At 42.3% G+C, this 18,219-nt stretch overlaps 1 protein-coding gene across 3 annotated transcripts in view; it reads right to left on the reverse strand.

Moving 5' to 3' along the window:
- Positions 1-18,219, reverse strand: part of mcph1 (microcephalin 1) — a 49,166-nt gene that overhangs the window by 17,402 nt on the left and 13,545 nt on the right. For all 3 annotated transcript variants that reach the window (XM_079690344.1, XM_079690346.1, XM_079690345.1), the window contains exons 16-18: positions 15,210-15,247; positions 14,924-15,086; positions 14,755-14,832 (exon numbers count right to left, since the gene is read on the reverse strand). In XM_079690344.1, coding sequence (XP_079546470.1) covers positions 14,755-14,832; positions 14,924-15,086; positions 15,210-15,247 — 279 coding nt within the window. The remainder of the gene's footprint in view (positions 1-14,754; positions 14,833-14,923; positions 15,087-15,209; positions 15,248-18,219) is intronic.

The following is an 18,219-nucleotide window of genomic DNA, read 5'->3' on the forward strand; positions in this document are numbered from 1 at the left end:
AACAGCAAAACACAATCAAACATTTGAAAATGTCCATTAATGCACTCAGTACTTGGTTGGGAATCCTTTTGCACGGATTACTGCATCAATGCGGCGTGGCATGGAGGCAATCAGCCTGTGGCATTGCTGAGGTGTTATGGATGCCCAGGATGCTTCAATAGCGGCCTTTAGCTCATTAGCATTGTTGGGTCTGGTGTCTTTCAGCTTCTTTTTCACAATACCCCACATATTCTCTATGGGGTTCAGGTCAGGGGAATTTGCAGGCCAATCGAGTACAGTAATGCCATGGTCAGTACACCAGTTACTGGTGGTTTTGGCACTGTGGGCAGGTGCCAGATCATGCTGGAAAATGAATTCCTCATCTCCATAGAGCTTTTCAGCAGACGGAAGCATGTAGTGCTCTAAAATCTCTTGGTACACAGCTGCATTTACTCTGGGCTTGATGAAACACAGTGGACCAACACCAGCAGCTGACATGGCTCCCCAAACCATCGCTGACTGTGGGAACTTCACTCTGGATTTCAAGCAACTTGGATTTTGCTCCTCTCCAGCCTTTCTCCAGACTCTGGCGCCTTGACTTCCAAATGAAATACAAAACTTGCTTTCGTCTGAAAAGAGGACTTTGGACCACTGTGCAACTGTCCAGTGCTTCTTTTCCTTAGCCCAAGTCAGACGCCTCTTCCGTTGTCTTGAGTTCAGAAGTGGCTTGACCATGGGAATACGGCTATTGTAGCCCATTTCCCGGACACGTCTGTGAACAGTGACTTTTGATATCTGGACTCCAGCTTCAGTCCACTGTCTTTGAAGCTCCCCCAAATTCTGGAAGCGACTCTTCTTCACAATGCTGTTAAGGCTGCGGTCATCTCTCTTGGTTGTGCAGCGTTTCCTGCCACATTTCCCCCTTCCAACAGACTTTTTGTGGATGTGCTTTGAAACTGCACTCTGTGAACAGCTTGCTCTTTGAGAAATTTCTTTTTGTGTCTTACCCTCCTGATGGAGGGTGTCAATGACGGTCCTCTGGACAGCAGTCAGATCAGCAGTCTTCCCCATACTTGTGATTTAGTTTACTGAACCAAGCTGAGTGTTTTTCAAGGCTCAGGAAACCCTTGCAGGTGTTTCGAGTTAATTAGACGATTCAAGTGATTCGTTGAACACCCTACTAGTATACTTTTTCATGATATTCTAATATTTAGAGATAGGATATTTGAGTTTTCTTAAGCTGTATGCCATAATCAGCAATATTAAAATAATAAAAGGCTTGCAATATTTCAGTTGATTTGTAATGAATCCAGAATGTATGACATTTTTGTTTTTTTAAATTGCATTACAGAAAATAAAGAACTTTATCACAATATTCTAATTTTCTGAGACAGTCCTGTATATCAAATCACCATAGTCCAGTACAGGTAAAAAGGTCACAGAGACTAGAATTTTCCTGGACTTAGTTTTATCCACATTTAAAAGGAGCTGCGTCTGAATAATATTAAAAACAGCCTGTAATTTAACAACAGCCTCCTTAATGGAGGGACCTGCACAATACATCAAGGTATCATCAGCATAAAAATGTAAGGTTGCTTCATCCACATTTTGACCTAAAATGTTGATATAGATGGAGAATAAAAGTGGAACTAAAACAGAACCTTGTGGTACACCATTTGAAAGGTTTAACCACTCAGAAGACAGCCCATCAAATTTAGAACATTGGGAACTTTCAGTGAGGTAGTTCAAAAACCACCCCACTGTATGGCTGGATATACCAATACTGGCCGGCCTCTGCTTCAAGATATGATGATCGACGATACCGAAAGCTTTGGAAAGATCAATAAACAGAGCTGCACAACTCTGCTTTTTGTCTAAGATATTAGCAATATCATTCACCACTTTCATTGTTGCAGTGATGGTGCTATGTTGCTTTCTGAAACCTGACCGATGTTTACATAGTAGGTCATTGTTACTTAAAAACAACTTTACCTGCTCACTCACTAGGCTTTCAAGAACCTTGGCCAGAACTGACAATTTAGAGATGGGCCTATAATTATTTAATAAAGTAGCCTCCCCACTTTTTAGTAGAGGAAGGACATAAGCTGACTTCCATATTTTTGGAATTGTTTTTGTGCTGAGGAAGAGGTTAAAAAGAGAAGTAAGAGGTGGTGCAATAGATCTGCAACTATCTTTAAAAAGAAAAGTTCCAAGTTGTCCGGACGAGCAGTTTTTTTAGGATCTAACTTGGTTAACGCTTCATGAACGACTTCAATAGAAAAAGGAGAAAAACTGAAAGGGTTTTCCAAACCACGTTTTTCATACTCACAGACTGTGGTGTTCACAGTAACAGAGTTAGAAACAGAATCAAACAGAGAGCCACAGGACACAAAATGCTCATTAAAACAATTTAACATGGTGGCCCTGTCCGATATAGTGCCAGATGCTGGTAAGGCAAGGAGGTAGCTCATTGCAGATTTCACCGGTGGATAACGATTTTATGGATTTCCAAAAATGTTTTGGATTATTCAGGTTCTTTGTGGTCACTGACAGATAATAATTAGACTTAGCACTTTTGATTTGTGATGTGAAGCTATTTCTTAGCTGCCTAAAACGAAGCCATTCTACCTCTAAGCCTGATGTCCTAGCCTTTGCCCAGGCCTTGCTTCTCTCATGTAGGAGACTAGAAAATTCAGCAGAAAACCAAGGATTATCTCGTCCCTTCACTCTAAATTTACGCAGGGGTGCATGTCTATCAATAATTTCCATAAAACCAAGATAAAAATTAGACCATGCAGTTTCAACATCATCACACAGATTGATTTTCCCCCAATCAAAACCAAATAGATCATGTACAAAATCCTGCTCCACAAAAAGCTTTGTGTCTCTCTTAATGATAATGCGAGGTTTACCCTTTTGGACCTTTGTGTCCCTAATTGTTGCTACAACAGTGATCACTCAAATCATTTGCAAATACTCCCACAGATGAGTATTTATAGGGAACATTAGTTCAAATGAGACTGACTGTGCACATTTAAGTGGATGAATCCCAAGATCCCAACCCAGACCTAGATTTAAAATCAGCAGAAGTAGTGATCTGACTACACTCTAAAAACGAATTCAGGCGACCTTTCAACTCCACTTAATTAAATGCATGGTTGCAAGATAAAAATGTGAGTTAATTGATTTAGATAAACATTTTAAGTTGCAAACATTAATTTATAAGTTGTGTTGATGTAATTATGTTGGTAATTACATCAACTTAATATTGTGTGTAATTTGAAATCTGATTTCTGCGTTAATTCTCTTAAAACTAAATTCAAGTTGTAGTAAGTAATGCAATTGGCTTGATAACTTAATTGTTCTACACCTTGAGTTAAGGAGTTCAAGTCCACTCCCACTTAACATGCCTGGACAAGTTCCGACAGTTAAGACAAATAGAAATATACAAAGGACATTTTAAGGTGAGTGTCATCTTTTGTCATTCAAATACAGTAGATAGCCTTGTTGCACTGTATAGGCAAATTGCTGTTTGACCAAAATAAGCAGCCTTTTGAACTGTGAATAGTTATGTTAGAGGATACAAAGTAGTAGAGGCTACTGTAAAAATACTTTGGTTACTATTGTGATATCGCTTTTTTTATTAAAAATGAATCTCGTGAAGCAGATCAAGGACATGATTCTTGAGGTAGGATCGTTATTTGATTGTCATTGAAATGCAAGTTGTTGGCATTCACCCATTCAGAATATATATTAATTTAGGTCATTTCTCTTTTTTTCCTTTTTCAAAAATAGCACAATACAATTGAAGTATGCAAAGAACTATAGCCATCCACTGCCTTGTCGTGTACCTTGGAGAAAAAGAAGAGAAACTTTTCAAGGAGTTTAGCGACGTAATTAAAAATCTTGAAATAAAATTAAATCCACGGGCACAGGACAAAAGCACTGCTCTCTGTCAGTTACATTTTGAAGCATATTGCACTTTTGGCCACACCCCAATCAATAATATCTTAGCAACGTTCAGCACGGATAGGTGTTGACAGCAATGGCATGGGAAAAGGATTGTGTAAAATGTGAAAAGTGGCTTCTGCTCTTCACTTAACCAGTTCAAACATTGTATGGAACCTGCAAAAAAGATGAGAAGATACACTAAAACTTGCACGGTTGTGATTGACAAAATCTGTCCACATGCATTAAAACACTAGGCAAAGTTCCTCGAAACCACCTCTGTGTGTCTTCAGGACCACATTGCCATGGTGACACACACATGCAGACTCAATAGGTGAAAACAATACCAGCGTTGCTTTAGCAGCTGGTAATAATGACTCTGAATTAGCTAAGAGTGACAGTTTAAAAAGTATGCTATTGCCTAATTCATTATCTCTTATGCGCTAACCTATTATTTAATGTGCTTCAAAAGGACATGAATATCGCCTTCATCAGTGACCGGTTCACCCCAGGATCTGACCATACATTGGCAACCATGAATGAATGAGCAAGCATTCTGCGTTCAATGTGTTCATACTGTTTGAAATAATGACTGTCGGCAGTGTAAACATCTTTGTTACATCTTTTCTAAAATGTGTGTGTTTGATCTGCAGATTGGTGGCCATTGAAAGTTTGTTACTGTAGTTTTACAAAAACTTTACAGATTTTACATATGCAAAGGCCTCTAACTTCGATGTGATGGCAGCATTTATTTGCTGTGTCTCCTTTAATTTCCCATGGTAATATGGCTAATGTGTTTATTTATTATTTGTGGGGCAATTTCAATTTGTGTTATTTATCTTTTTTTTCAAGATTTAAATGAAGCTCAGCGCAAGTTCTTTCAGGAAGACTGGGTGTATATACATTCACTCCGCAGCTGCATAATCAGCTCATCACAGGCGTTCTCTTTAATCTATTACATTTCACCTCATTCTCCAGCAGCCAATCAACGTGCTGCAGCCAAACTATAAAATGGTTCTCCTCTCTCCTGCAGTCAGCTGTGATTTCAGGTGTTCATGCACCTTCATATCATATGGCATGTGTCAATAAATGTTCAAACTAAATGAATTCTCTCCTGATTGAAACATCATGGGTTGAAATAAACAACTGCAGTTCAAAATAAAAAGTGAATTGCCTAATATGTTTGTTGTGGAATTAATTTAAAAAAATGTTTTAAAGGCAAAAACATGTAAAAAAGCTAAAAAAAAACTAACAATTGAATACAATATATTTGAAGCAACTTAATTTATAAATGGTTGTTCATAATGATGGTAATTAAGTACATAGAACTTAAAAATCCTTTTAAATCAAGCGGTAAAACCAGTTGGAACAACTTCATTTTTGGAGTAATCAACTTAAAAACTTGTATCCCGAATGAGGGTAATTAAGTACATACAACTTAAAATTCCTTTTAAATCATGTGGTAAAACCATGGGTAAAACTATTCGGAACAAATTAATTGTTTGAGTAATCAACTTATGTTTATGCTACCAATTATTAAGTAAGTGGTAATTGAAAACACCTCTGATTGTAGAGGAAAAGCCTTCTCCCCTAACTCAAATAACTTTGTTGCTTTAAGACAATTTCATAAGAAGTTGTCTTAACTCAATAAACATCGATGCAAACTGTTGCGTTGATTTTCTTTGTTGAGCCAAGGCATTTGTTTTTAGAGTGTACTACTGGGCGGACCAGGGTTAGGTTTACATTTCCTGATAGCAATAATAATGTGATGTGAATGCGCCTGCATGGGCGGGTGTGTTAATCAGAGAAGTGACTCACAGCTGGGAGACTCACAGTCCTAAGCGTAGACCCGGGGGAGGGTCTCGCCAACTGGCAAGTTACGTATATATTTATATTGCTGTATGTCTGATCTTTTAGGAGTATTTTAGAGTGTATATCAGGGGTGTCAAACTCAATTTCATCGGGGGCCACATTTATCATTAAGGTTGCACTCAAAGGGTCGGTTGTAACTTTATGTATATATATTATACATATATAAATATATATACAATTATTTATTATATTACATTATTGCCTATGCATTGGATTATTATCGGATTGGTTAATAACTTTATAATTAACTACGTCTGAAAGCAGAAGTCTAGGGTAATTCATTACAAATAATTGCAAATCTTTTCAAGTCTCCATGTCACAAAATGAGATGCATTGTGGGACATGTAGTTTATGGACAACGTGCTTCTGTAAAGCGGCATGAAACCGTATAATAAACGTATGTTATTCTTTGCAAGCTCTTGCGGGACACATAAAATGAAGTCGCGGCCAAGATTTGGCCCCCGGGCCTTGAGTTAGACACCCCTGGTGTATATGGATTGAGAGTAGCAGGGGAGAGGCTACCACGAGTGGGAGCTCTCGCCCTAAATTGTGGGTTGTTTAAGTGCACGTCTGTGCCGTGTGTTTACAATTGCCAAGTTGTGTGCCTCCGGTAGAGGGTGTTCGCGTGCTGTGTTCTTTGTGTGGTGTGCCGTGCTAAAGCTATTAAACTAGCCCTGTTTGAAGTGTATAAAGTGGGCTCCACAGCCTAGTTGGGGTTCCTTGTGTCCCGTGGACTCGCTTCCTCTCTTGTTCTCTCCTCTCCTCTTATCCATGAACTATTGTTGTAATAAAGATTGTCCTTTATTTTGTACATAGCTGTCTCTGTATTTATTGGAAGGTTCTGACAAAGTGGTAGTGTTTCCTACCACACCTGAGCGAATCCAACATATATTACACTGGTGGCAACGCTGGGATTTAACAGGGAAATGTCAGAACCGGAAAATAATCCACGAGACCTGCAGAGGCAGGTACGAGTCAGCCACACGCTCCCCCCTTGTATAATGGGAATGGCCAGGCGGTGACTCCGCAGCCAATCTTTATGCCAGAAACTTTTACAGGTAACACAACGGGACGACAATGGTCTGATTGGGATGAGCAGTTTGAAATGGCTGTTGATGTTAATAATTGGGATGAACCATTAAGACTCAAATGTATGGGTTTCCTTCTGTCAGGCAGAGCATGTGAAGTTTACAGTGGGTTGTCAGCAATGGCTAAAGTTAACTATGTATTGTTGAAAGACGCGATGGGAAGATGTTTGGACCCATGTGATAGCGACGACAGGAACAGGGCTACATTCTCTTCACGCCGGAGGTTACATAATGAAACTGTGCGAGAATTTGGCATTGCGCTGCGGCGGTTGGTTGTTAGAGCGTATCCCACGGCAGACCTTGACACACAAGATCTGTTGGCCAAAGACCATTTTGTTGCTCTGGTGGGAGGTGTAGATTTGCGCGTTAGCCTTCGCAGCGCCAAGCCTGCTACACTGGATGATGCTATTAACCTTGCAGCCGAACTTGACATTATCAGGGGCTTAGAGAGTGGTTACACAGCCCCGGATATTAGAGTGCGCGATGTTTCTGAGAAATCTGCCAGTGATGAGCGGGTCGATGCACTTTTGGGGGCTGTAGAAGGTTTACGACAGGAAGTTAAATCACTGAAAGTTTCAGTACAGGCTCTAGTGGACCCAATTCAAACTGTCCCAGTACCTCCAGGCTTAGGCCCCTCCCCTCACCTAGGTCAAACACGTGTTCCTGCACCCAAGCAAGATGTTGAGCGAATAAGAGGATGTTGGGAGTGTGGCTGTAATCGTCACATACGGCGTGACTGTCCTTAGGGAAACTAGAGGGGGCGTGCACAGAGGGCCAAATGTCCGCCCCCCCTGCTTCATCCACTGAGGTCCCTGATAGTCGAAAGGGTGGTTCTCGCTATCTTAAAGCTAAAATAGGTGAGTTTGACTGTCATTTACTTGTAAATACTGGAGCCTCATGCTCTATAATTCCTAAGCAGTTGTGGCTTTCTGTTACTAAAGGAGGGTGTGATTTGGGGAATTATACCGGCGGGGCTACGGCAGCAAATGGTGGGGGCATGCATATTGTGGGGTGCTGGCAGACTGTATGTCAATTTGATTCCCTTGTGCTGGTTGCAGAGTTTTTAATCTCTGATATTCCCTCAGAAGAGATCCTGCTTGGGTTTGATTTCTTATTGCAATATGGCGCTGTTGTTGATCTAGGGAAAAAGACTTGCCAGATTATGGGCAAGCAATTTCCTCTGGTTGATCTTAACCCATCATTAAAGCCCAAAGTAATTACGTACAGTCTGATACCATTGTTCCCCCACGTAGCGAGGCCATCATTTGGGGTCAGGTCCAGAGCGGGTGGGGGGATTATGCGGAAGGGATGCTGGAACCCTCCACCTCCCTCCCTCGGCACTGTGACATATTGGTAGCCCGAGTGGTTTGTAAAGTTGAACAGGGCCTGCTGCCAGTACGTGTTATCAATGTAAACAATGAAGCGCGAACATTAAAAAGAGGGGCATGAAAGTGGGCACGCTGTTCACCGACATTGAGGTGGACGAGAAGTGAAGCAGTGCGAAGACAGTGATAGCGGCGACGTACATCAGTCTTGGGCAGTAGACATGCTTATGAAACAGTTTGGGGTGGAAGAGAAGGGCTTTTTCCCCGGGGAGCTTAGTGCAATCAGACAGTTACTGCACCACAACACCTCTGTGTTTAGTCGGGGGGAGACTGATTTAGGCAGGACTCCCTTGATCTTGCATGAGATTGACACAGGGGATGCCAAGCCTGTTAAGATGCACCCCCGAAGAATCCCCCTCCACTTACAGCAAGAAGTAACTGAACATTTAAAGCAAATGCTGGACAATGGTATTGTTCGTCCTTCCTGTAGTCCATGGGCAGAACCTGTGGTGCTAGTGAAAAAGAAGCAAGGGGGGCTTCGGTTCTTTGTTGATTATCGGAAACTCAATGATGTTACTAGAAAGGATGCCTACCCCCTTCCTAGAATTGACGATGCCTTGGATAGTCTTAGTCATGCCTGTTGGTTTTCCACCCTGGATTTGGTGAGTGGCTTTTGGCAGGTGGAAGTAGATCCTAAAGATCACCACAAGACTCATCACACGCCAGGGGCTGTTTGAGTTCAATGTCCTGAGTTTTGGTCTTTGTAATGCACCCAGTACTTTCCAGAGATTGGTTGACTTGATACTCGCAGACTTGCAGTGGACTACTTGTTTGGTTTACTTGGATGATATTATTGTGTTTGGCCGGACTTTTCAGGAACATCTGACCCGCCTGAATGGCGTGCTCCAAAAGCTGCGGTAGGCCAATCTTAAAGTCAAACCATCCAAGTGTAACTTGTTCTCCACGCAGGTCCAATACCTCGGCCATGTCATATCTGCCAGACCCGGCTAAGCTGGAAGCAGTTAGGAGGTGGCCTGTTCCAAAGAACCAGACTGAGGTTCAGAGTTTTTTGGGGCTAGCCGCATACTATAGGCGTTTTGTAAAAGGTTTTGCTGACATCGCTCGCCCCTTGCATCAGCTATCAGAGAAAGGGAAGCTTTTCCGATGGAGTGAGGACTGTCAAAGTGCTTTTGACCGACTTAAGGCTAGTCTGATCACGACCCCTGTGTTGGCGTATCCTGACCCCAGTAAACCGTTTACCTTAGATACAGATGCAAGTGATGTTGGAATTGGGGCAGTGTTGTCTCGGGAGGAGGGAGGGCTAGAGCGAGTTATTGCATATGCTAGCAGGGCCCTTACAAAACAAGAACGTAATTATGCAACTACAAAAAAATAGCTTTTGAGCATGGTGACCTTTACAAAGCACTTTAAACACTATTTGTTAGGTAAAGAGTTTGTTTTGAGAACCGACCATAATTCTCTGTGCTGGTTGCACAATTTTCAGGGCTTGGAGGGGCAGTTGGCTCACTGGATCGAACAGCTAGCAAATTTTCAATACAAGATCATCCATCGTCCAGGCAAGCTCCAGAGTAATGCTGATTTTCTTTCCAGGCTACCAGCTTTTCTAGAACAAACGTCCCATTGTGATCAGAATCCCTCCCAGCGAATCATAAGCATGGTAACCCAAAATGTGTGTGCGGTACAAGAGACCCCCTTGGCTTCAGTGCCATGTCAGGTAGGAGAGATGGATGAATTGGCTCAGGTCCAGATGGATGACACTGATTTGCGGCGGATACTTGACTGTAAAAAGCAGGCTGACAGTCTTATGCCAGAAGACCCTGAACTTCAGAGATATTCCCCTGTGTGGAATCAGCTTCAAATGCAGGGGTCTAGACTTGTGAGAATTCCACCTTATTACTCTGATGCTGCGTCACAAGTGCAAGTCGTCCTGCCCTGGTCCATGGTGCCGAAAGTTTTGGAACAGCTACACAATGTTTCTACTGGAGGTCATTTGGGGGTGCAGAAACTCCAGGGAAAGGTTAAGGACCGCTTTTATTGGCCAGGATGGTTTAGAGATGTTACAGTATGGGTCAAGGAATGTGTGAATTGTGCTTCCTGTAAGACTTCAGGAAGGCTGCCATGTGCTCCGTTACAGCCATCAGTTATGGCTAGACCATTTGAACGGGTGGCACTTGATATCCTTGGCCCTCTCCCAGAGACGGCTAGTAAAAAATAAGTACATTCTGGTTGTTGGTGATTATTTTTCAAAGTGGACAGAGGCTTTCCCACTCCCCAATCAGGAAGCACGCACCATTGCCAAGGTTTTGACAGAAGAATGGGTTTGTCGCTTTGGTGCCTTACGCAGTATCCACTCAGACCAAGGACACAACTTTGAGTCCACACTCTTTAAAGAATTATGTGAACTGTTGCATATCCATAAGTCCCACACATCCCCATACCATCCCCAGTCGGATGGGTTGATCGAGCGTTTTAATCATACTCTTTTGTCTATGCTGTCCCTCTTTGTGGAGGATAATTAGTTAAACTGGGACACTCTCTTGCCTTATGTGATGTTGGCTTACTGTAGCAGTCTACATGCTAGTACCTCCTTATTTGGTCTTATTTGGACGGGAAATTGTCTTGCCTGTTGACATCATTCTAAATGCGGACAACCAAAAGTCATTTGCCTCAGTGAACTCAGTGATGTGTCTAAACTGAGGGAGACATTGTCTACTGTATTAGAGGCAGTAAAGAAGCACCAGGCTAAGGCATCAGAACGACATAAAACATCCTATGAATTTAGGGCTAATTTCCAATATTATTCTGAGGGGGAATTGGTCTGGGTGCGGAATAAGGCTAAGAAGCGTGGGTTGTCTCAAAAATGGCAGAGGAGGTACAAGGGTCCATTTAGAGTGGTGGATAGGGTGACTGAAGTGCTTTACAGGCTTGTGCCAGTAGAGGGGGGTCCAGAGGGTGTTGTCCATTTCAACCGACTTAAGCCCTTTACCTCTTCTTTAACAGCACCATCACCTCCAGCTTCTGGGTCCAGAGTCGAGGGACAGATGAGTCCCCAAGCTGGGATCAGTCGGCGTACTCGGGTCCAGTTTGCTGCTAGTTGGGTCCACTTTCACCAGCCCACCCTGGAGGCCCCTGCAGGAGGGAGGGCACCACTAACAAGTCGGGAGGACCGGAACACTGGGGTGGAGGGCCAGAACCCTGTGGTTGAGGACAGGAACCCTGTGGTGAGGGACACTGGACGAATGGTGGGAGCCTCACAAGGAAACCTACCTGCTGATGGACCATCCTCTCTTTCCGGGGACTTGCCTGGTCCCCCAGCGGCTTCAGAGGCGGTGGCTGTGTCTGAGTCGCCAAGAGGAGAGTCAGTAGCACTGTCAACAGGGGGGTGGACGTTCGGGTCGACAGCGGAGGCTACCGGTGTGGTCTCGAGATTACCAAATGTCACCGTAGTGACTCGAGGACAAGTCTTTTTGGACAAGAGGGGGGAAAGTGTGATGTGAATGCGCCTGCATCGGCGCTGGTTAACTGAACTGGAACAAGTGTGTTAATCAGCGGAGAGACTCACAGCTGGGAGACTCACAGCTGGGACTGAGACTCACAGCTGAGAGAGAAAAGGCAGTGGAGAACTGTGAATCGAGGTTGGAGGACGCTACATGTGACTCTGCACTCTTTTGGGTGGGAGGGTGTCGTTCGCAGCGGATAGAGCTGCCGGCGACGAAGACAGCCAGCACAGGATAGACGTTCGAGTATCAGGAGCAGGAGGTCTACCTCCTATTGATAGGGCCGGGGATTTAGTGAGTGTGAGCCGCAATCCCTCCTTACGCACGGCGGTGCCAAAGCAACACAGACACCAGCTGCAGTGACTCAGTTCACGTCGTCCAGCAAAGCCGATCCCCGGGGGAGGGTCTCGCCAACTGGCGTGTTACGTATATATTTATATTGTTGTATGTCTGATCTTTTAGGAGTATTTTATGGAGGGAGAGTAGCAGGGGAGAGGCTACCACGAGTGGGAGCTCTCGCCCTAAATTATGGGTTGGTTAAGTGCATGTGTGTGTGCCGTGTGTGTTTACAATTGCCGAGTTGTGTGCCTCCGGTAGAGGGTGTTCGCGTGCCTTGTTCTTTGTGTGGTGTGCCGTGCTAAAGCTATAAAACTAGCCCTGTTTGAAGTGTATAAAGTGGGCTCCACAGCCTAGTGGGGGTTCCTTGTGTCCCGTGGACTCGCTTCCTCTCTTGTTCTCTCCTCTCCTCTTGTCCATATTGTTGTAATAAAGATTGTCCTATATTTTGTACATAGCTGTCTCTGTATTTATTGGAAGGTTCTGACAAAGTGGTAGTGTTTCCTACCACAACCGAGCGAATCCAACATATATTACAATGACAAGAAAACCAGACATCTTTTCCTCTTAATCGACACACATAAATTGTCATCTACTTTAAAATCACCAGCAGCAACGTCTGCGAAACTGTGATTTGAGCTCAAGAAGCAGTCCTGAAGAACCATCATAGCACGCAAATAAAAAATACAAACATATTTTGCCGAACTGATTGTCTGTGACAAGGCAACCGGCAATTGTTCGCGTAACACACCCGATCCTTTGCAGGGGATGCCCACTGTGGGCAGCAGAACAGACCTGAATTCAGACGACTTCTCAGGATGAGAGAACTTCTCACTGTCCAAAAATAGCCAGCAGGCACAGCAGAATCACAATGAGGACCATATTCTCAGACCAGCACAGCAACCGTGATGTTTTTGGGGCAAATCCTCTACGGCACAGCAGCACAGGACAGGCAAAACCAGGCCCCAGCCAAAAACGTGGAGGCACTCCGGTCTCTCCACGATGTCCCAAGGGTAAAACCTCCTCAGCACCGCAGCACACGACAGGTGGAAGCAGGCCTCCGCTACGACAGAAACAGGACAGGTGGAAGGCAGGCCCAAGCCCGAAAGTGGAGCCGCTCTGGTCTCTCCGCAAAGTCCCGAGGGGAAAATCTCTCGATGTGCATTGTTTTAAGATTGCTTTTAAGGACTACTAATCATTTCAAAATGAATTCCCAAGAAATAAGAAGAGCAATATCTGAATAGCTAATAGTGGGCAATATAGACCGAATATTTTATTAAGGTTTATAGTATGTACCTATTTTGTGCAATATATGTGTTGCTGACAGTCAATTTGGTGTAGATTATGAATAAGTTAGCCACCAGACTTGTTTTTGGCTAATTAAATACATAAATACAGTCGAGTAGAGCCATGAAGCAGTCCTGATCAATTATTTACAATGTCCCATAATGCATAGTGGTCTATTGTAAAGAAATATAGGCATAGTTAGAGTATGACGTTTATGGACGTTTAAATGAAAAACTGCTTGACAGATTGGCCTCATGTCACTCATAGATGTCAGTGCACATTCACTGAGGCCATTTATGATTTATAAACGAGGCATATAATTTTACATCACAAGATGTGCATTAGATGTGATTATAATTCACAAAGTGTGAATTGTCTGTTTAAACAATAGTAATGGATACATACGAATAAGATCAGTTTCTATCATTAAAGCAATCAGAAGCATCACCATGCAACACATGGTACAGGAACTGAATAAAAGAGAAGGAATGACAAACAGCTGTGGCGACCTGAAAAATACATTTTCTGTCACAACAAAAGCCATCATGCAATTTCGTGCGGAAATGTGTCGACATTGATCTGCATCAAGACCCCATGTCTCCCCCTGCAGTGGCACGAGTGGACAGTGATTCATGTATGACGAGTTCAGGAAGAGGCGACACTCACAGCTCACACAGGATGCTTCAGGAAAAACAAGCGGACTGAAAATGGATGACTGGCAATAAAAATGTGCAGGTTTCCATGTGACTTCCTCGGCTTCGGTTTTACAAGCCTTTTTTCTCTTCAGTTTAAAAAAAGAGGTGTTGCAACGATGATGAGAAATTGAAAAATATTAATAAACTGAATAATGTATTATATTTCATGGTTAAATGTATAAATAAAACATCTAATGATTTGGTTTATGTCTCATAGTTGTATGTTAATTTTATATTATCCAAATGTAACATCCTTCCCAAACCTCCCCAGTTACTGTCAGTCACATCTTTTAATTCATGACATTTAAAAAACAAAGGCTGCCCATTTGGTACAATTATCCACACATTTGTCTGTTTGGTTGCCGAGGAAAGGAATTAGATCAGTGTGGCGTAGAAGATTGATGTCATGGCATTTTCACAACGCAGTGGAAAATGCAATAAAGACCTAGAAGATAGAAGACGTAGTGCCAAAAATGAGATGACTATATTCATTTTGTTACATTCAGAGTGGAGTGGAGCATAAACTAAATGCCTTGTTTTCTGTAAATGAAAGATCATTTTAAACGATTGAGTGCCATACATTTAAAAACTCTGCTGTTTCAATGAACAAACATTTGATTGTCTGCACTACTGGAGAACATAAGTGAGGGTTGCAGCTGAACTTGTGTTCTTTAACTAGAGCTACAAATCTAGTATTGGTACTCACCTGTGCGGCTGGAAATTGTTCTGAAAGTTCATACGGTTCCTCTGGAATCCACTGCCTTTGCTCCAAACACCAGAGGATCTAATCAGACAAAAAAACAAGACATATTGTTACATTTTATCATCCTTTTAAAAATCAGGTGACGGCTTTGAAACACATAAAAGCTACATACCCATTCAAAAGACAGGATCCAGCAGCCTCGAGCTATGCCCAACAGAATATTGAGGGTCCGCCGGTGACCCCCCGACACCACATGAGTGGTGCTCTCACTAACTCGGTCAACAATTGAAAAACCACCCAGAGTCCCCACCACCTGAGCCAATGTCTGCTGCTTCCTACAAGAGGTGAGTAAACAAATGGTTAAACAATACGTATTCATTTACCCGATTTCTCACCAATGCATTAAAAGTGATAGCTGATTATATTTACATTATCTTAAGACAAATGTGTGTACTCACTCAGTGGGCATGCTTGTCATAACCAAAGTTCTCATAGCCTGAAACAAAAACAAATATAAAAAATGTATGAAAGGAATAAAACATTTTCTAAACCACATATTTTTTTAACTGAATCATTATGGACTAAATCATTATGAAGACAAATCAAACCATTTCACAATATGTTCATCGAGATCAAATATTCTTTGTTTAATGCATTTATTCCTATTTCCGTTTTGTAGTAGATCTAAGGCTCATAGTGGAAGGAAACAAATATTGCGGTGTGTTCCAATATCCATATATTTGGCAAACGATGAGGTATAAGTGGAGCTATAGCTATAGAGCAGGGATTTGGCTTGCTTTGTTTCTTGGCTTGTGTTTGTAGAAGCAGATAAAAGAAAACAGGAGTGAAATATGTGAACTATAGTATGGTGAGCTTGTTTGTTGAATGATACAGCATAGGACAGGTAGAAGGATCATTATTCGAAGGCCAAACAGAGCGCGCACTTTAAACCACTCTGCCGGATATGTAGCTGCGTAGCGACCAAAAAGGAAATCACACACCAAGGCCATGAGTGGAGGAAAAACATATTCAGAGTCACTAAAACGGAACTGTGAATTTGTAACCCGACAACTGAGGTGCATCCAGACACGTATTTTGGCCCCAATACAGCGAGCCATCATGGACACAAACACCTGAGCAGCAGCAGTTACAAACAGGGACTCCCGGGCCCCTTCCTGATATCTGCTGCCCCAGCTGGAAGCCGGGGGTTAAGGCCTGCTGCACACCGCCCTGCCAAAACAGTCCCACACACACATATCATCCCTTATGAGCAGGGTGGGAATTGATTGAGTTGGTCACCATCACCCCGTGACTGACACTCCTGGGTTGTCCCGACAGAAGTTTTCTTCAAAGGGAAAATGTTTAGATTTGTTAATAATCTACAACAAGGTAATCTTTCTCTAACACTACAGCACTGAAAAAAGGTGCCAAGGAAATCTGCTCAATTTAACGTCTTTCAAACCAACTCAAAATATGGGCAGCTTTTCTAAAGGTTCCTCAAAGGGGACTTATCTTTTGCAGTGAACATGTTCTGGCAGCCGCGCGAAAAGCAGGCATTGAAGACTGATCTGCCCTTAATGAGCCTCTCACAAAGAGCTGGGATGAACAGCAGCGCGGCCTCTCAGATAAAAGCACTCCCAGCTCAGATAAAGGAAATTCTTCACTGTATGAGAAGGTCTCCTGCTGGATTGCTGATTCTCTGCGCTAAATGAAAATCATGCTATTTAGAACAATCGAAAAATAATGTGGATAATGGGTCTCTGCAAAGATGGAAATCAACTGAATCTGTCTGAGAGCCAATTACAATTAGCAGTTGGGAGAGTAAAAGAAAATCAGTTAACATGCTGAGGTTTTTAATCAACATTCAAACCATTTCATGTTGTCTTCCTCACCAGAACACTTTCTATTTGATTACCTACAAACCAAGATTTTTCATTGATGGATAAGTTGATATAGAGAAATCATAAGGAGAGAATTGACAGTAAAGAGCTGACAAGGAATGAGGACAAAGTAATAGAGAATGAAATGCAACAAAGTTGGCTGCTAAAAATGTAAATAAATCATGTTTTTTTTCGTCTCAGCAATTGCACATTTGCAGTGTATTAACCCAAAGTCCAGCAATGAAATGTGTTGTAGAAATGTATCATTAAATCTCATGTAATCCTAAGTATTACAGTAACTTCATTCTCTGGTTTTTCCCACGGTTTGAATTCACATCGAGCCTCTAATTTCCACTTCTTTAGAACAGATTATTTTGTTATTTGTCAGATCTTGTACGAACTTTTGGTGCAAGACTGTCCTTTCAGCTGAAATAGATTAACTCTGTTAAATGCTTTTTGACTTTTATTGACTTTATCAAATAACAAAACGTTGCTTTAAACTTCTATTATCTGTTAATTTCTTGCCAAACAGGTTGTTTTTGTCTGGAACTTCCTCCAGAAAATGTATCATTGCAATGCTAACCATCTTCACATCAAAGATTCGTGAGTCATGCTGGCGTCACCTCAGAGAACCTGTCATGTCTGAAAGTGTTCAGCTATACTGCCTCACATCCTAACATTTATTTTTTTATTTCATCGTTTATTTGGCAGGGACAATGCAGAGTGATGAACACTTAAAGGTGGGGTAGGTAATTTCTGAGAAACCAGCTCGAGTGCACTAGAATTTTGTCAAAGCACTTAAGATATTCATTGCTATCGGGATGTTAAGAGCATTCCATGGAATATGACAAAAAGTGTATCTCGAGCCGGTTTCTCAATCTTACCTACCCCACCTTTAAAACATTAAAAATGTGTCAAGCGTAACAGTGCCAGGTTTAGCTTTGTGCTAATTTCCATCCGCAGTCCTTCACATAAAACATTTAAGAAGTTTACATTCTACAAACATAGCAGAAACAAAATGCATGATAAGCAAAAATTGCAAAAGAGCATGAGCAGCATATAGCCTACAAGTATTTACCACATGGCAGTACAATATAGCAGCTACGACATATAAAGTGCAAGAGAAGACAAAAGAGCTACCTAAAGTGCAAGAGGAGATACCCCTGTATTAAAGTGCATTTAGCGGTGATTGCACGTTTGTTTATTTTCTCAACCATTCTTTGAGTATCATAAATCTTTTATCAAGATCATTACAAAAGCAAGAGAAAAACCATCTCTGTAATCAGGCTACAATAAAGTCAACCGTAACAGATCCCCGGGAGAGATGACGTCATGTTTGGCTTTTTCAGCCCCAGCTTGTTGAGGTTAGCAGCGTAACGAAAACAGAGGCCAGGTGCATTTCACAAGCGAGGAAGTGGTACGCTAGCATCAGAGAGGCAAACACAGGAAACCCTGAGGACCAGACACAAACTCTTGACTGGAAGCGTCAAACGCCTACGGCTATGGAAGTGTATGACCTTATGGAGGAAACACTTTAAAGGGAAAGAAACACACACACACTACTGATGTCTCGTTTTCTTCCTGAACT

This window comes from Notothenia rossii, assembly GCF_949606895.1.
Source record: "Notothenia rossii genome assembly, chromosome: 6".
Lineage (NCBI taxonomy): Eukaryota > Metazoa > Chordata > Actinopteri > Perciformes > Nototheniidae > Notothenia > Notothenia rossii.